This window comes from Physella acuta, unplaced genomic scaffold, assembly GCF_028476545.2.
Source record: "Physella acuta isolate Inbredline_101_S28 unplaced genomic scaffold, ASM2847654v3 ptg000826l, whole genome shotgun sequence".
Taxonomy (NCBI): Eukaryota; Metazoa; Mollusca; class Gastropoda; family Physidae; genus Physella; species Physella acuta.
Genome location: NW_026732344.1, coordinates 92,983 through 111,757, shown reverse-complemented (window position 1 = coordinate 111,757; position 18,775 = coordinate 92,983). Strand labels below are relative to the sequence as shown.

At 37.4% G+C, this 18,775-nt stretch overlaps 1 protein-coding gene across 1 annotated transcript; it reads left to right on the top strand.

Annotated features, from left to right (window-relative positions):
* Positions 1 to 10,788: 10,788 nt before the first annotated feature.
* Positions 10,789 to 12,656, top strand: LOC131951760 (ficolin-2-like). Its single transcript, XM_059314146.1, has 3 exons — positions 10,789 to 10,929; positions 11,299 to 11,418; positions 11,788 to 12,656. The coding sequence occupies exons 1-3, from the start codon at positions 10,789 to 10,791 to the stop codon at positions 12,169 to 12,171; spliced, it is 645 nt and encodes a 214-aa protein (XP_059170129.1). The 3' UTR covers positions 12,172 to 12,656.
* The last annotated feature ends 6,119 nt before the right edge of the window (positions 12,657 to 18,775 follow it).

The following is an 18,775-nucleotide window of genomic DNA, read 5'->3' as shown; positions in this document are numbered from 1 at the left end:
GGTCGAATCTAAAAAAGACTGTTTCCAGTTAACTATGCATTAATTTTTATTAAGCAAAGTTAAGATGATACCATAGAAACACCACCTATATTAATACACATCTAAAATTTAAAATTCTTAACAATTAAAAAAATCCATTTCTTAAATATGTTTTAGACTTTTTTCTGTGACTTTAATTTTGTGACTTTTTTCCTTGCGGCTTTTTTATTTTCTCGTATATACGAAGTATAGAGAAAGTCTTGTAATCGTGCAAAAAAATGTCGGAAAAACATAGTTTTGCAATCTTGTCCGTATGTCTGTGTGTATGTGTGTCTGTCTGTGTGTGTGTGTGCGTGCGTGTAAACACAATAACGTGAGTACCGTTACAGCTAGGTTGATGAAATTTCATATATAAGTATTATATCAAAATCGTAGATCCGTATCAACTTTTGAGCGATTTCAAATACCCGGAAGTGGTACTTTTCTTATTTCATTTGTTCAAAAGCCTATAACTTGAGAACTATTTCAGATAGATAAATGAAATTTACCGTGTAAGTAAAAGATCTAATTCTCTACCTTCTATCAAACTTTGAGTAATTTCCGTTGACCGGAAGTACTAATTTACGCTATTTCCGATTTCTCAAAAAATGCATGTACATTTATAAAGTACTAATAATATTTTCTACAAGATTCTATTTTATTTTTAAAAGTTTAAGTAATTAAAAATCATGTCTATATTCCGAGTTAAATACGTATATTCGAGAAAGTTTAGGGGAGATTACTCCCGGTTTATATATTTATAAAAATGCACAAAAACGTTTTAATAATAAGCTGTTAAGTAATAATACGTTAAAAAGGAGAATATAAATGATTTTCTGTAATCTTTATTCTACTGAAACTCAAGTTTGTTTACATGTTGGATATTTTTGTTTGTTTGTTTGTCTGTTTGGTTACAGGAGAGAATCTGCACAATATGTAAAGCTGTAAAAAAGTATTTAGGTAGAGAACAATGTTCTTTTTGACCAAACTGTTAATCACAAATTAATTTTAGGTGTTAAGTTCTGGCTTTGAGTTACCATGGGTGAATAGGGAAGGTAAAAAATCGTTAAAACTGATCACGTCCTTTATGATAAGGATGGCCCAGTGTAGGTATAATTGTATCCAAAACTTTATTTACACATTGCGATAGGCTTAAAAAAAAACAACTGTCCTCTTAATTGTACTTTTAACATGCAAGGTACAAGTCTCATGTAAAAATGTATAAGCACGTCCATGTTAAAATCAACATGTTGAAGTCCACAACCAACCGAACAAGCCCCCACCCCTCCTTAGTCCACACGCGCCCGCAAAATTTGATTTTCTTACGCCCCCCTCCCCCCCCACATGTCTTCCGTGTGGACGACTTAAATAGATGACCCTTAAAGACGACTGATGAGTTGATTTCTATGGAGCTTTTGTTCATTGTATAACTTAGTTTGTCGTGATACGCTTAACTCTTCGTGGATAGATATCGAGGAAATATGACCTAGCCTCGTTCAAAAGTTAAATTAGTTTTACCGATATTTTATCAAATCGGTATCTTTTTATTACAAGCTTTTATTTAACTCACTTCCTCGTCGGTCTGTCTGTCTAGACGGAAACGCAGGAGTGAAAATTCGGACAGTTCTACTTGACCGACACGATTCACAGTTGGCACGTGGGTCAAGACATGAAGACAATGCAATCTGAAACTAAATTTGACTTAATTGGATGCCTAATTGATTTTTTATGAATTAATTAAAATTTGGACCGAATTAGTAGGCATGTCTAGCCAACCACACCACACGCGTCATCAATAGCTGCGCCATCACGACCACGTAATGGCTGCGTTCAAAAACCATTGCGCGCCTACTGAACGTGATATTAAGTAGGCGCGCAATGGTTTTTATTCATGTAACTCTATTGTAGATAAAACATGTAAAGTACTGAAAAAAAATTCATAAAAAACGTTTTAATAACAAGCTTTTATGTAATGATGCACTAAAAAGTAGAAAATAAATTATAGACTACTATTTAAATAACTATAAAGAAAAGCGTGGGTGTCTTCCTTAACATTAGTAAAGGTATCCAATAGATACTAAAGTGACCCACGCTTTTCTTTATAGTTATTTAAATATAGTCTATAATTTATTTTCTACTTTTTAGTGCATCATTACATAAAAGCTTGTTATTAAAACGTTTTTTATGAATTTTTTTACAAGCTTTTATTTAACTCACTTCCTCGTCAGTCGACAGTCTGTCTGTCTAGACGGAAACGCAGGAGTGAAAATTCGGACAGTTCTACTTGACCGACACGATTCACAGTTGGCACGTGGGTCAAGACATGAAGACAATGCAATCTGAAACTAAATTTGACTTAATTGGATGCCTAATTGATTTTTTATGAATTAATTAAAATTTGGACCGAATTAGTAGGCATGTCTAGCCAACCACACCACACGCGTCATCAATAGCTGCGCCATCACGACCACGTAATGGCTGCGTTCAAAAACCATTGCGCGCCTACTGAACGTGATGTTCAGTAGGCGCGCAATGGTTTTTAGTCATGTAACTCTATTGTAGATAAAACATGTAAAGTACTGAAAAAAAATTCATAAAAAACGTTTTAATAACAAGCTTTTATGTAATGATGCACTAAAAAGTAGAAAATAAATTATAGACTACTATTTAAATAACTATAAAGAAAAGCGTGGGTGTCTTCCTTAACATTAGTAAAGGTATCCAATAGATACTAAAGTGACCCACGCTTTTCTTTATAGTTATTTAAATAGTAGTCTATAATTTATTTTCTACTTTTTAGTGCATCATTACATAAAAGCTTGTTATTAAAACGTTTTTTATGAATTTTAAAAAAAAATAACCTGCTTTTCAGATTGGCATGATTTACATTAATTTAAAGAAACCAATGAGATCTTGCCACGACAGTACTTTCTATCGATCTTTGGGAGTAGGATTACACCTTGGAATTATACTAACTGAAAACCTCGCATAACACTGACCTTCCCAATAAAATTATACTATTATTACACTAACCTTGACCCTCACATCATCGAAATTAAAACTTGCTTAGTACAGCAACTCTAAAATTCAGGGTCAAATATTTCTAAAATATAACATATATTCCTAGGCGTAAAAATGTAAAAAAACTAACAGCATATTTAATGTCGGCCAAAGTTGAATCTAATCAAGCACATTTCTTGAAAGGATTTGTCCAATCAAAATTGATGTTTGACAATGGACTGATGGACTCTTCCAAAATTGAGTATTAGTTAATTTGTGATATGCGGTATCATTTTAGGATAAGTAATACACTTCATGTTTTTCTTTGGTTAGAGTTTAGGATAGGGATACGATTATTGACATCAGTTCGAAAAAAAATTAGTTCTAACAACCTAATTCCTGACCTCAATTCGCTAAAGGCTCGTTAAATCAGGATGTACACGACACGTACGAGAAAAGAACTCTTAATCATATTGCCATATGGTGCCTTACTTAAGACTATAAGTTAATGAAAAAACTTCATGCTAGTTGACTCGTTTGGCTGTTCAAGGGAAGAAGCCATCTGGAACGTTCTTCTATTTACAGTCCAGACCCCAGCCTATCTGATATCCATCTACGATGGACTACTTCACATGGTGGCTAACCATTGCTGTCTGTTTCTTTCTGTTCAACTGCTCATACGCTGATGATACATCGGGTGAGACTTTATATTCCGATATCTTGTATATTTTTTTTAAGTTACAGAATAAATTATTTTTCACTTTAGAAAGTCTATAAACTAACAAAAGAGCTACATAATGTTGTAATGCTTCGTTATATACGTTTTAGTTCTATTACATAATAGTATTTGTGTTAAAAATGCATATCCGAAACGAATCTTCAATTAATTAAAATTTGGCATGATAAAATAATGTGTTACTAAGGAGAGTTATATGTGCTAATAATACATGCAGTTTGTGGGTATGACTGTGCTTATATTTGTGGCTTTATTTGTATGTGCTTATGTTTATGCGAATTGCGTGCAAATTTAGCTGAAAGCATATCGAAACTTAAAACAATCCCATATTATATATAAGATAAAAACATAAACAGATATCTCATTAGATTATTGAACTAATTGTATTGTAGGCCTATATTCTTTTGTTCACTAACCCCGTGTTTACCTATATTGAATGTATGATAAGAGAACAAATACACCAAGAAGGCTGGGACAGGTCGCTGCAAAAACAGACCTCAAAAATGTAGATCAACATTTGGTCAAGTCAGTATTTTTTTAATCAATTACATTATTGACATTATCTTTACTAAAAAAATCAGTTTCATGAATTGATAAAGCTAAAAACTAAAGTTCTATCTTACACACACACACACACACACACACACACACACACACACACACACACACACACACACACACACACACACACACACACACACACACACACACACACACACACACACACACACACACACACACACACACACACACACACACACACACACACACACACACACACACACACACACACACACACACACACACACACACACATATATATATATATATATATATATATATATATATATATATATCTATATATATAAAGCAAAGTGGTCGGGTGCCCGATAGGGCACTTCCCGGCGCCGCAGGCGCGTCAAATTTGGCACTAAGGTGCCTTATGGCGATAGAACACGAGGGCCGGTGACGGTTCGGCAAAAAGTCTACGGAGCGGGGGTCAAAACTGACCTCGACTGACCGGCGCCTTATATGGGCTATATTACGAAAAAAAAATTCCTCCGACGACCCCCCTTGAAATTTTGTGAGGTGGTAGGAGAACACCTTGGGGTGTCACAAAAAACTCGGCATATCTGGGAAAACTTCGTAAAGGGGTCAAAACTGACCAGTTGTATTTCCCTATATAATCTTTGTATTTTATGGGAAAAACAGAGGGTCATTTCAACGCAGACTTTAGGGTACTTAAGCTCAGTATATCTGGCTAATTTTTTGCATGCTCCTAGGTCAATGGCTTGACCTTTAGGGAAAACTGTCGGTTACACTCAAAGCCCGCGACGAGGGCTAAAAAGTGACCGCGAGTGAAATTCTCTTTATATGAGCTCTATTACGAAAAAAAATTTCCTCCGACGACCCCCCTTGATATTTTGTGAGGTGGTAGGAGAACACCTAGGGGTGTCATAAAAAACTCGGCATATCTGGGAAAACTTCGTAAAGCGGTCAAAACTGACCAGTTGTATTTCCCTATATAATCTTTGTATTTTATGGGAAAAACAGAGGGTCATTTCAACGCAGATTTTAGGGTACTTAAGCTCAGTATATCTGGCTAATTTTTTGCATGCTCCTAGGTCAATGGGTTGACCTTTAGGGAAAACTGTCGGTTACACTCAAAGCCCTCGACGAGGGCGAAAAAGTGACCGCGAGTGAAATTCTCTTTATATGAGCTCTATTACGAAAAAAAATTTCCTCCGACGACCCCCCTTGATATTTTGTGAGGTGGTAGAAGAACACCTTGGGGTGTCATAAAAAACTCGGCATATCTGGGAAAACTTCGTAAAGCGGTCAAAACTGACCAGTTGTATTTCCCTATATAATCTTTGTATTTTATGGGAAAAACAGAGGGTCATTTCAAAACGGATTTTATGGCACTTACCCTCTTTTCATCTGGCTCAGTTTTGGCATGCTTATAGGTAAATGGCTTGACCTTTAGGGAAAACTGTCGGTTACACTCAAAGCCCTCGACGAGGGCTAAAAAGTGACCGCGAGTGAAATTCTCTTTATATGAGCTCTATTACGAAAAAAAAATTCCTCCGACGACCCCCCTTGATATTTTGTGAGGTGGTAGAAGAACGCCTTGGGGTGTCACAAAAAACTCGCCATGTCCGGGAAAAATCGGGAAATGGGTCAAAACTGACCAGTCGTATTTCCCTATATAATCTTTGTATTTTATGGGGAAAACAGAGGGTCATTTCAAAACGGATTTTATGGCACTTACCCTCTTTTCATCTGGCTCAGTTTTGGCATGCTTATAGGTAAATGGCTTGACCTTTAGGGAAAACTGTCGGTTACACTCAAAGCCCTCGACGAGGGCTAAAAAGTGACCGCGAGTGAAATTCTCTTTATATGAGCTCTATTACGAAAAAAAATTTCCTCCGACGACCCCCCTTGATATTTTGTGAGGTGGTAGGAGAACACCTAGGGGTGTCATAAAAAACTCGGCATATCTGGGAAAACTTCGTAAAGCGGTCAAAACTGACCAGTTGTATTTCCCTATATAATCTTTGTATTTTATGGGAAAAACAGAGGGTCATTTCAACGCAGATTTTAGGGTACTTAAGCTCAGTATATCTGGCTAATTTTTTGCATGCTCCTAGGTCAATGGGTTGACCTTTAGGGAAAACTGTCGGTTACACTCAAAGCCCTCGACGAGGGCGAAAAAGTGACCGCGAGTGAAATTCTCTTTATATGAGCTCTATTACGAAAAAAAATTTCCTCCGACGACCCCCCTTGATATTTTGTGAGGTGGTAGAAGAACACCTTGGGGTGTCATAAAAAACTCGGCATATCTGGGAAAACTTCGTAAAGCGGTCAAAACTGACCAGTTGTATTTCCCTATATAATCTTTGTATTTTATGGGAAAAAAAGAGGGTCATTTCAACGCAGACTTTAGGGTACTTAAGCTCAGTATATCTGGCTAATTTTTTGCATGCTCCTAGGTCAATGGCTTGACCTTTAGGAAAAACTGTCGGTTACACTCAAAGCCCTCGACGAGGGCTAAAAAGTGACCGCGAGTGAAATTCTCTTTATATGAGCTCTATTACGAAAAAAAATTTCCTCCGACGACCCCCCTTGATATTTTGTGAGGTGGTAGAAGAACGCCTTGGGGTGTCACAAAAAACTCGCCATGTCCGGGAAAAATCGGGAAATGGGTCAAAACTGACCAGTCGTATTTCCCTATATAATCTTTGTATTTTATGGGGAAAACAGAGGGTCATTTCAAAACGGATTTTATGGCACTTACCCTCTTTTCATCTGGCTCAGTTTTGGCATGCTTATAGGTAAATGGCTTGACCTTTAGGGAAAACTGTCGGTTACACTCAAAGCCCTCGACGAGGGCTAAAAAGTGACCGCGAGTGAAATTCTCTTTATATGAGCTCTATTACGAAAAAAAAATTCCTCCGACGACCCCCCTTGATATTTTGTGAGGTGGTAGAAGAACGCCTTGGGGTGTCACAAAAAACTCGCCATGTCCGGGAAAAATCGGGAAATGGGTCAAAACTGACCAGTCGTATTTCCCTATATAATCTTTGTATTTTATGGGGAAAACAGAGGGTCATTTCAAAACGGATTTTATGGCACTTACCCTCTTTTCATCTGGCTCAGTTTTGGCATGCTTATAGGTAAATGGCTTGACCTTTAGGGAAAACTGTCGGTTACACTCAAAGCCCTCGACGAGGGCTAAAAAGTGACCGCGAGTGAAATTCTCTTTATATGAGCTCTATTACGAAAAAAAAATTCCTCCGACGACCCCCCTTGATATTTTGTGAGGTGGTAGAAGAACGCCTTGGGGTGTCACAAAAAACTCGCCATGTCCGGGAAAAATCGGGAAATGGGTCAAAACTGACCAGTCGTATTTCCCTATATAATCTTTGTATTTTATGGGGAAAACAGAGGGTCATTTCAAAACGGATTTTATGGCACTTACCCTCTTTTCATCTGGCTCAGTTTTGGCATGCTTATAGGTAAATGGCTTGACCTTTAGGGAAAACTGTCGGTTACACTCAAAGCCCTCGACGAGGGCTAAAAAGTGACCGCGAGTGAAATTCTCTTTATATGAGCTCTATTACGAAAAAAAAATTCCTCCGACGACCCCCCTTGATATTTTGTGAGGTGGTAGAAGAACGCCTTGGGGTGTCACAAAAAACTCGCCATGTCCGGGAAAAATCGGGAAATGGGTCAAAACTGACCAGTCGTATTTCCCTATATAATCTTTGTATTTTATGGGAAAAACAGAGGGTCATTTCAACGCAGGCTTTAGGGAACTTAAACTCAGTATATCTGGGTATTTTTTTGCATACTCTTAGGTCAATGGCTTGACCTTTAGGGAAAACTGTCGGTTTCACTCAAAGCCCTCGACGAGGGCTAAAAAGTGACCGCGAGTGAAATTCTCTTTATATGAGCTCTATTACGAAAAAAAATTTCCTCCGACGACCCCCCTTGATATTTTGTGAGGTGGTAGGAGAACGCCTTGGGGTGTCACAAAAAACTCGGCATATCTGGGAAAACTCCGTAAAGCGGTCAAAACTGACCAGTTGTATTTCCCTATATAATCTTTGTATTTTATTGGAAAAACAGAGGGTCATTTCAACGCAGGCTTTAGGGTACTTAAACTCAGTATATCTGGCTAAATTTTTGCATACTCTTAGGTCAATGGCTTGACCTTTAGGGAAAACTGTCGGTTTCACTCAAAGCCCTCGACGAGGGCTAAAAAGTGACCGCGAGTGAAATTCTCTTTATATGAGCTCTATTACGAAAAAAAATTTCCTCCGACGACCCCCCTTGAAATTTTGTGAGGTGGTAGGAGAACGCCTTGGGGTGTCACAAAAAACTCGGCATATCTGGGAAAACTTCGTAAAGCGGTCAAAACTGACCAGTCGTATTTCCCTATATAATCTTTGTATTTTATGGAAAAAAACAGGGTAATTTCAACACAATTTTTACGTTGCTTAACCTCTGTACATCATGCTAATGTTTTGCATACACTTCTATAGATGACTAGGCCGTATGGAAAAACTGTTGGTCAGACTCAAAGCCCTCGACCAGTGCTAAAAGATGACCGCGAGTGAAATTCTCCTTATATGAGATATATATAAATAATTTGACGATCGATCCCGTTAATATTATTTGAGGTCGTAGACCGACCCTGGAGGGTAACAAAAAAACTTTAATCCCGTCGGAAAAAGCTATTGTAGTCGTTAAATATGTTTATATATCGTATTTTCTTATATAAGCATAGTAACTGTTTAAAAAAAAAAGTAAACACAGAGATACGTCATTCGGTCCATTTCCAAGGGAGGTAACCTTTTTAAATAATTATTTTTCAAATAATTGTATACTATTTTAAACAGAAACAGAAAACGACAAAGTATAGCATTTGTTTTAGATAAAAATAAGTTATTAATTAAGCTACGTATCATAATTAAATAAAAAATTAAATTTTAAAGTCAATGTAATATAAGTTATGAGATATACTGTTCATGGAACCTCTGTAGTTCTATTTCCATCTTAGTTATAAATTGCGTACTTTCGAACACTTTCTCTGTTTGCTAATGTTAAAGAGCATAGGCCTACAACATCTTCTCTAAAATTAAAAAATTAAAAATTAAAAATTAAAAAAAAAAAAAAAAAAAAAAAAAAAAAAAAAAAAAAAAAAAAAAAAAAAAATCTTCTCTAAAATTAGCATTACTGTTTACATTTAAGCACTCCACGCCTCATCCATCACCTAATAATTACTATTCAAATTAGTATTAATAGTTTCGCTGTCTCTCTATCTATCTATCTGTCTGACAAGAACGCTCTAGAGAAAACACAAAGAAAATAAAAACATGCATAGTAATTCGAAAAACGAAGTATGACGTCGACACATTTAGCGCACAGAGTAGAAAATAATCTCAAGCCGGATAGTGCACACATTGATATGACGTCATTGATTATCGATATTCAATACAAAGGCAATTTGGTCTAATCTAAGTGGTTTGCGTGAAGAGTTTCTTTCATACAATTCTTCGGGTAGGGGCGAAGCCCCACCCCCGCGTAAGAACGTCTGAGCCCCCCCCCCTCCCCAACTCAAAAGAAATTTCCTCATCGATACTCTATAATAAAATTACCGCCTAATTAATGTGTCTAATCTTAAAAGTGGTTTTCTTGCAATGGGACGGTAGACATGTTGTTTTTTTTGGGGGGGGGGGGGGGGGGGGGTGGAGGGGTGGGGGGGGGGGGTGGTGTGTGTGTGGGGGGTGGAGGGGCGGGGGGGGTGGTGTGTGTGGGGGGGGGGTGGGGGGGGTTGGTTTCAGTGTTTCTTTCAGACTTTTTCCTCCCCGGAGAGGGGTGGGGGTACTTGAAATTTTCGGGGGCGGGGGTAGAATTTTCTGGGAGGGGGCGGACACTGGAAAAAGTATATAATTATATTTCGTTGAATGGGACGGTAGACATGTTTTTTTTTTGGGGGGGGGGGGGTGTGGAGGGGTGGGGGGGGGGGGTGGTGGTGTGTGTGTGGGGGGTGGGGGGTGTGGGGGTGGGGGGTGGGGGTGGGTTGGTTTCAGTGTTTCTTTCAGAGTTTTTCCTCCCCGGAGAGGGGTGGGGGTAATTGAAATTTTCGGGGGCGGGGGTAGAATTTTCTGGGAGGGGGCGGACACTGGAAAAAGTATATAATTATATTTCGTTGAATTGGACGGTAGACATGTTTTTTTTGGGGGGTGGGGGTGGAGAGGGGGGGGGTGGAGGGGTGGGGGGGGGGGGCGGTGTGTGGAGGGGGTGGTGTGTGTGGGGGGTGGGGGTGGGGGGGTGGTGTGTGGGGTGGGGGGTGGGGGGTGGTGTGTGGGGGGTGGGTTGGTTTTAGTTTAGAGAAAAGAGACAGCACTATCAACCTAGCGCCCGGTGTATCCTTCCTCAACGGGCCATTTTTCTCGTATATATATATATATATATATATATATATATATATATATATATATATATATATATATATATATTGATTTATGAACTGTACGCTTAAGCAAAAATGTGAAAAAAACGCCAAGTTTACCTGCCTGAAAGACAGAGTAGTGGTTGAATCTCTGGATAGTAAACTTGTTCTTTGTGACACTAAAACTGATGGAGGTGGTTGGATTATTTTCCAGGTTAGTTGTTCAAACACTTAATCGAAAACAGTTGGTAAATTCTGTGTTCTTTGTGACACTAAAATTGACGGAGGTGGTTGGATTGTTTTCAAGGTTAGTTATTCAAACACTTAATCGAAAACAATTGGTAAAATCTGTGGTCTTTGTGATGAAAAAACTGACAGAGGTGGTTGGATTATTATCTAGGCTAGTTATTCTTTAAATTTTCATGTTTGTAAGAGGCTCTAGGTTACTTTCTTAATTTACCTTTCAAGTTTCACCAGTTTAAAAATATGCAAAAGTTTAAGGTTAACGTTCGACACATTATTAAGTCTAGCCGACATAATGATAGAAGTTTGATTTTAAGAATTTCGTTACATTTATTTCCAGCGCAATATCAATGGTGACCTGAACTTTACAAAAAACTGGGCAGAATATCGCGATGGATTCGGCTCTTTTAATGGCGACTTTTGGCTTGGCAATGAGATGGTCAGTAAACTGACAGCTGCGGTAAATATTTTTTAAAAATAAATTTGTTATTGGAGAGTGTGTGAGAAGGAGATAATTAGTGTGTGTGAGAGAGAGAGAGATGGTTTTGTGTGTGTGGTTTAGAGTGAGAGGAGTGTATTAGAGGGAGATAACGTGTGTGTGTGTGCGTGTGTATGTGTGCGTGTGCGTGTGTACCCGAGGAAGAGATAAGGGTAGAGAAAATGAAAAAGTGGGAAAGCTTGCAAGAAATTTCTAGTTTATAATTTTGTATTTTTATCATTGTGTTACTTGCAGTAACTGACTATTGAAGTTGAATTCTTGATTTGGGAGAGTGCAGCAGTTAACTAATCACTTGTTAACAGTTGTTTTAATTATATAATGATTTAACAGGGTTATACAGATATGAGGATTGACATGATATGGAAGGGAGATCCCAAATACATGACATACCATAACTTCACGGTGCAAAGTGAAGCAGATCTCTATCGAATGTCCTACACAAACAACACCTTCGGAGGAAGTGTCAATGATGATCACCTTAGAAAAAACAATGGAGAGCCGTTCACAACTTTCGATCATGGGCCCAGCGTTGGTTGTAGATATCTAGGCTATAAAGGTTGGTGGTGGCCTACTAATGGTTACTGTGGGTTTACAAACTTGAACGGAAATCGGGGAAGTAAAGAATTTGCTCGGGGTATCTGGTGGCTATTATTCACTAATGCTTTTGACTCCCTCGATTCTGCTGAGATGAAACTCCGAAAACCAAATCCCTAGTCATTATCATGGCTCCCGGTCAATTAACCACCTAGACATATATCACCCGCACTTTAACTCTCGCTACTTACCATCTGGACAAGAAACCCCATATATTGTTTTAATTAAGGACAAATAAAATGTTAACGAGGGAACACCTTAGTAAATGTTTGGTCTATATCTTAATACTATCTAATTTCTATCTAGAAGAAAACTAGCTTGAGCACTGACAGCAACTTCAATACAACGTTTCTTAATGTAAAGCAGTAAAAGTCAAAGGCTACAACACTATGCAATATATTGTTTAACATAAGAAAATATGATTACGTTCGATTTTGTTTATGTATTTATTCAGAGCATTTGGGTAATTTGTGTGAGGTAATGTGTGGGGTAGTGTGTGGGGTAATGTGTGGGGTTATAAGCCGAGGTGGACATTGATCGAACAACCACTTTGTTGACTTGAGATTTTTGCCACGTTTGTGACATCAATACAATAAAGCTGATCAGATAAATCAAAGTGTTATGTTTTATCATTGCGTGATAAGTTAGTTGTTTTGGTCGTTGTGTGAAATGTCTTTTAAAATTTTAACATTTTAAAATTGAAATTAAAACCTGAGTTGATGTGTGTGGAAGTAAATTTAAATTGACAAATCAAAATGCAAATTTTACTTATATTGTTTTTTTTTTCAAAATGTATAGCGTTCTATCAAAATCATGAAAGCGAAATCAAACTTTACACAAAACGTTTCTGGCCAAATTAAGCTGCAGCGATATTGGTATAAAGTCGCTTACATAATTTATTACTGTATTAGAGTCACGCAATGTTAAACACGTATATTCCAGTTATGCAGCTCATCAAGTATTTTAGAGTAAGTTATTGAAAATAATTTAATGGCTAGGAGGTCCCTCAATACAACATCAACATTTAAGAAGAAATAGGGACAAAAGGCACTGATGTAAAGTCAAATTAAGTTGCGAATCTCCTCCGTTTCATCCTTTAGCTTTTAAATATTTACGAGCCGACCCGCGGCGTATCATACGCCGCTATTTAGTTGTTTTATTTTCTACTTTTCAGTAATTCACATTTGTGAATTAAACAGTACCAATGCTGCCACTGAAATATTTGCTTTAAAACACTAACGTCCCCCCCCCCCCCTTTTTCCCAACCCCTACCCTACCCCCCCCCCCCCCGTGAAAACAGCCTCCTCTTAGTTACTTCCTCTTAAGTTTAAAATAGTTTCAAACTAAATTATCTGCCCCTAAACCCGGATTGTAAACATTTATCGTGAACCACAGCTCACCAGACCATGTGGGGGGGGGCGGTAGTGATAGAGAGGAAGAGAGGGGACTGCAAGGCGCGCTTGCAGCTTGTTTTCTAACGTCTCGCAGAAGAGAATTATATATATAGATAATAAAATGTAGTTATAGATAGTAGTATAAAAATCTACCGGTTGCATTACAAATATTGTACCTGTAGTGTGGGATAGAATCATCCATTTCAATAAAGGCCATAAAGGGGAGGAGTTGATAGACATTTAACCATATAACAAGACAAAGTGCTGTTTCAACATATTAAATTTTACAATCAAAACAAAAAGAGTCATGAACTGATCAATAATGTCAATTATTTAATCTCCACTTCAATTTCACCTGACCACAACCAGCGTAATGAAACCAATCAGATCCTGCCACGATTTTTATTTAATATGGATCTATAGTTGTTGTGCATGTTATAGTCGAGCAGGGTAAAATTAGTTCAACTCAATTAGATTCCCTTTCTATAGTGCCACTTGTTTCTGTGACCTCGGCATATGAAAGGTTAGTGTAGTCAGCACTTTGCCCAGCCGCCTTTACTTGCCCTAACGTGTGTTAGGTACCCATTAGAGTTGGGTGGACTCAGGGACGGTGAACTGACTTGAACCCGGATTCGAACTCAAGACTTAAGGCTTAGCAGTCCAGCTAACCAGTCCATACCTTCTCATCCCTAATGTCTATTTCCTAGGGGGAATTTGCAGCCAGGTTAATGTGTTATATTTTAACCTGACTAGGGCTACTGTAAAAATCTAATGTACGTTCTGTGACCCTCTATGCTGTAGAGTCATGGAAACTAAACAAGAAAGGAGAGAGCCGACTCAGAGGCTTTGAAAGAAGATCCTGACAACGTATCCAAAGAATAAAGTGGGACGACAAAGTCTCGAACACGGAAATATGGCGAAGGACAGGATTAAACGACAATGTTTCAGAAGTTCGAATGAGGATATGGAGATGACTGGGTCATGTCCTACGCATGAGCAAAAAAAAATTCTTCAACATGGCTCTGAAGTAGACTCCGCCTGGAAAGCGAAAGACCACTGGGAACATGGAGGAGAGAGATGGACAAAGTGCAGGCTATTGGCAAGACCTGGCATGAATTGAAGTGGCTCGCCCAAGACAGAGTGGAAAGGCGGAGATTTGTTGCTGCCCTACACTCCACAGGGAGTGATGAGGATTACGGATTTATTTAAATAGCCAACAAATACAACGTAAACAACGTTAATGTAATTATGTTCAATCCGCATTTTGAGGTGACAGCCTATTTAATTTAATATACCTGATCATCCCTAATCGCTATTTCTACCCCCCCCCCTCTTACTCAGTACATGAAGATTTATACACAATTAGAGGTCAATGCTTTATTTAGATTTAATATAGAACACTTTTACAAGGCCTTTAAGAACGTAAAGTATATGGTACAATTTTTTTTAGCATCTTGATATATTCCTGTATGTTAAGAATTAAGGTTTTTAGACTTCTTTTACTGCAATGTGAGCGGAGTGGTGGCCTGCATGGTGAAGGGGAGAGAAGGTGTCGAGGGCTTCTTTTCGGTATATAGAATGAGGGAGGAGTTGTGGACAGGGATGAAACGGGGATTTTTATTTTATTTTGAGTTTTCCACAATAGAACCCACCCCTTCCCTTGTCATCCATGTATAGATTCTCGTAAAGATCTTAAAACTGAGCTGTACCACATTTAGTATGTTTCACGGTTTGAAGATATTGAAAAACAATAGCCGATAATGACTTTTGGTCTATTAATTGACAATGAGAATAAATAAACCTGTCCATAATATATTAATAGGTATTACATTCATAACGAAATAAGTCGACTGCTTTTGACTTAAAATATTGCTGTATTTTTTTAAGAATCTACTGCACTGCGTAGTATCTGATCACGTGATGTTAGGTGGTGGCCCAGTTAAATATTGTCTGCATTCGATTGGCTTCAATTATAACATAAGGACGTGGCAAACTCATGACACGTGCCCAAACTCCCCCCCCCCCCCCTGCCCGACACACACAAACGAGAGTTTTCCGCATTGGCCGTAGTGTCGCATGTTGCTTTAAATAATTATTATTCCTGGCAAACAAAAACCTGATATTAAATGCCACACGTTTGGTTTAGGCAGTAAAAAATAAACTAAGCAGTCATGTTTCTAACCTTCTTTTAGTTCTTCGCTTCTTTGCCGTTCTTACAGTCTAATTGTTTTTCAACCGTTTTACCCACCAAGGTTATTTAGTAACCACACACTATTATATCCCAATCCACCCCAGTCCCTGATTGGTCTTGTGCAGTCCAGAGAGACACATGAACTGCTATCCCTCCCCAACGGTATCTATATTACCAGCATGTGCATAGGGTACGCTTTAAGGTAGAAGAGGATGAACGCGTAAAACTTTGGAGAGGGGGGGCGGTGTTAAGGTGGATTTAGGCTTGGGCAAAAGCTGACCAAAACCACTTTGATTAAACCAATCAGATCCTGCCACAATTTTTATTTAATATCGATCTCTAGTTGTGCATAATAGGTCTATGCTCTAGATAGATTAAATATAGAACACCTTAACCTTGCCGTTAAGAAGGTAAATTTTGTTCAGCACATATAATTCCGAGGCCATCATGTCTTCAAAAAACGGACAGCTTGTTCAGAAAAAATACATCCATAGCTTAGTAAAAACTATCGTACATCGATAAAACGATTACGAATATCTATTACCTTTTTTTTTCATTTTAATTTAGGCCCTTATTGTACATATAATTATACTAACTATTTATCAAACTAAAAAACATAACGCAAACTGTACTACTGTAATGTAAAATTTGGACCACTTCGTGTTTACAGATAGTATGCATTTTTGAGAACTGGTGGTCTCTTTTTCCTACAACCGTAAGGGACATTGCTGTATCTACATAAAGTGGTACATCACGGTTTTAATATGTTGAAAGAAACTTTGCTTTGTTGGGAGGGAACGGGTGGAGGTTCTACTGCAGGAAAACTGAACAGGTGTTATGTTGAGGAGGGGAAGGAAGGTGAACAGCATTAGCGTGAATTGTGTTATTCCTGAATTTATTTTTAAAAACAAAAGGTAAAAGGTCGAATCTAAAAAAGACTGTTTCCAGTTAACTATGCATTAATTTTTATTAAGCAAAGTTAAGATGATACCATAGAAACACCACCTATATTAATACACATCTAAAATTTAAAATTCTTAACAATTAAAAAAATCCATTTCTTAAATATGTTTTAGACTTTTTTCTGTGACTTTAATTTTGTGACTTTTTTCCTTGCGGCTTTTTTATTTTCTCGTATATACGAAGTATAGAGAAAGTCTTGTAATCGTGCAAAAAAAATGTCGGAAAAACATAGTTTTGCAATCTTGTCCGTATGTCTGTGTGTATGTGTGTCTGTCTGTGTGTGTGTGTGCGTGCGTGTAAACACAATAACGTGAGTACCGTTACAGCTAGGTTGATGAAATTTCATATATAAGTATTATTTCAAAATCGTAGATCCGTATCAACTTTTGAGCGATTTCAAATACCCGGAAGTGGTACTTTTCTTATTTCATTTGTTCAAAAGCCTATAACTTGAGAACTATTTCAGATAGATAAATGAAATTTACCGTGTAAGTAAAAGTTCTAATTCTCTACCTTCTATCAAACTTTGAGTAATTTCCGTTGACCGGAAGTACTAATTTACGCTATTTCCGATTTCTCAAAAAATGCATGTACATTTATAAAGTACTAATAATATTTTCTACAAGATTCTATTTTATTTTTAAAAGTTTAAGTAATTAAAAATCATGTCTATATTCCGAGTTAAATACGTATATTCGAGAAAGTTTAGGGGAGATCACTCCCGGTTTATATATTTATAAAAATGCACAAAAACGTTTTAATAATAAGCTGTTAAGTAATAATACGTTAAAAAGGAGAATATAAATGATTTTCTGTAATCTTTATTCTACTGAAACTCAAGTTTGTTTACATGTTGGATATTTTTGTTTGTTTGTTTGTCTGTTTGGTTACAGGAGAGAATCTGCACAATATGTAAAGCTGTAAAAAAGTATTTAGGTAGAGAACAATGTTCTTTTTGACCAAACTGTTAATCACAAATTAATTTTAGGTGTTAAGTTCTGGCTTTGAGTTACCATGGGTGAATAGGAAAGGTAAAAAATCGTTAAAACTGATCACGTCCTTTATGATAAGGATGGCCCAGTGTAGGTATAATTGTATCCAAAACCTTATTTACACATTACGATAGGCTTAAAAAAAAACAACTGTCCTCTTAATTGTACTTTTAACATGCAAGGTACAAGTCTCATGTAAAAATGTATAAGCACGTCCATGTTAAAATCAACATGTTGAAGTCCACAACCAACCGAACAAGCCCCCACCCCTCCTTAGTCCACACGCGCCCGCAAAATTTGATTTTCTTAAGCCCCCCTCCCCCCCACATGCCTTCCGTGTGGACGACTTAAATAGATGACCCTTAAAGACGACTGATGAGTTGATTTCTATGGAGCTTTTGTTCATTGTATAACTTAGTTTGTCGTGATATGCTTAACTCTTCGTGGATAGATATCGAGGAAATATGACCTAGCCTCGTTCAAAAGTTAAATTAGTTTTACCGATATTTTATCAAATTAATATCTTTTTTTTTAAAAATAACCTGCTTTTCAGATTGGCATGATTTACATTAATTTAAAGAAACCAATGAGATCTTGCCACGACAGTACTTTCTATCGATCTTTGGGAGTAGGATTACACCTTGGAATTATACTAACTGAAAACCTCGCATAACACTGACCTTCCCAATAAAATTATACTATTATTACACTAACCTTGACCCTCACATCATCGAAATTAAAACTTGCTTAGTACAGCAACTCTAAAATTCAGGGTCAAATATTTCTAAAATATAACATATATTCCTAGGCGTAAAAATGTAAAAAAACTAACAGCATATTTAATGTCGGCCAAAGTTGAATCTAATCAAGCACATTTCTTGAAAGGATTTGTCCAATCAAAATTGATGTTTGACAATGGACTGATGGACTCTTCCAAAATTGAGTATTAGTTAATTTGTGATATGCGGTATCATTTTAGGATAAGTAATACACTTCATGTTTTTCTTTGGTTAGAGTTTAGGATAGGGATACGATTATTGACATCAGTTCGAAAAAAAATTAGTTCTAACAACCTAATTCCTGACCTCAATTCGCTAAAGGCTCGTTAAATCAGGATGTACACGACACGTACGAGAAAAGAACTCTTAATCATATTGCCATATGGTGCCTTACTTAAGACTATA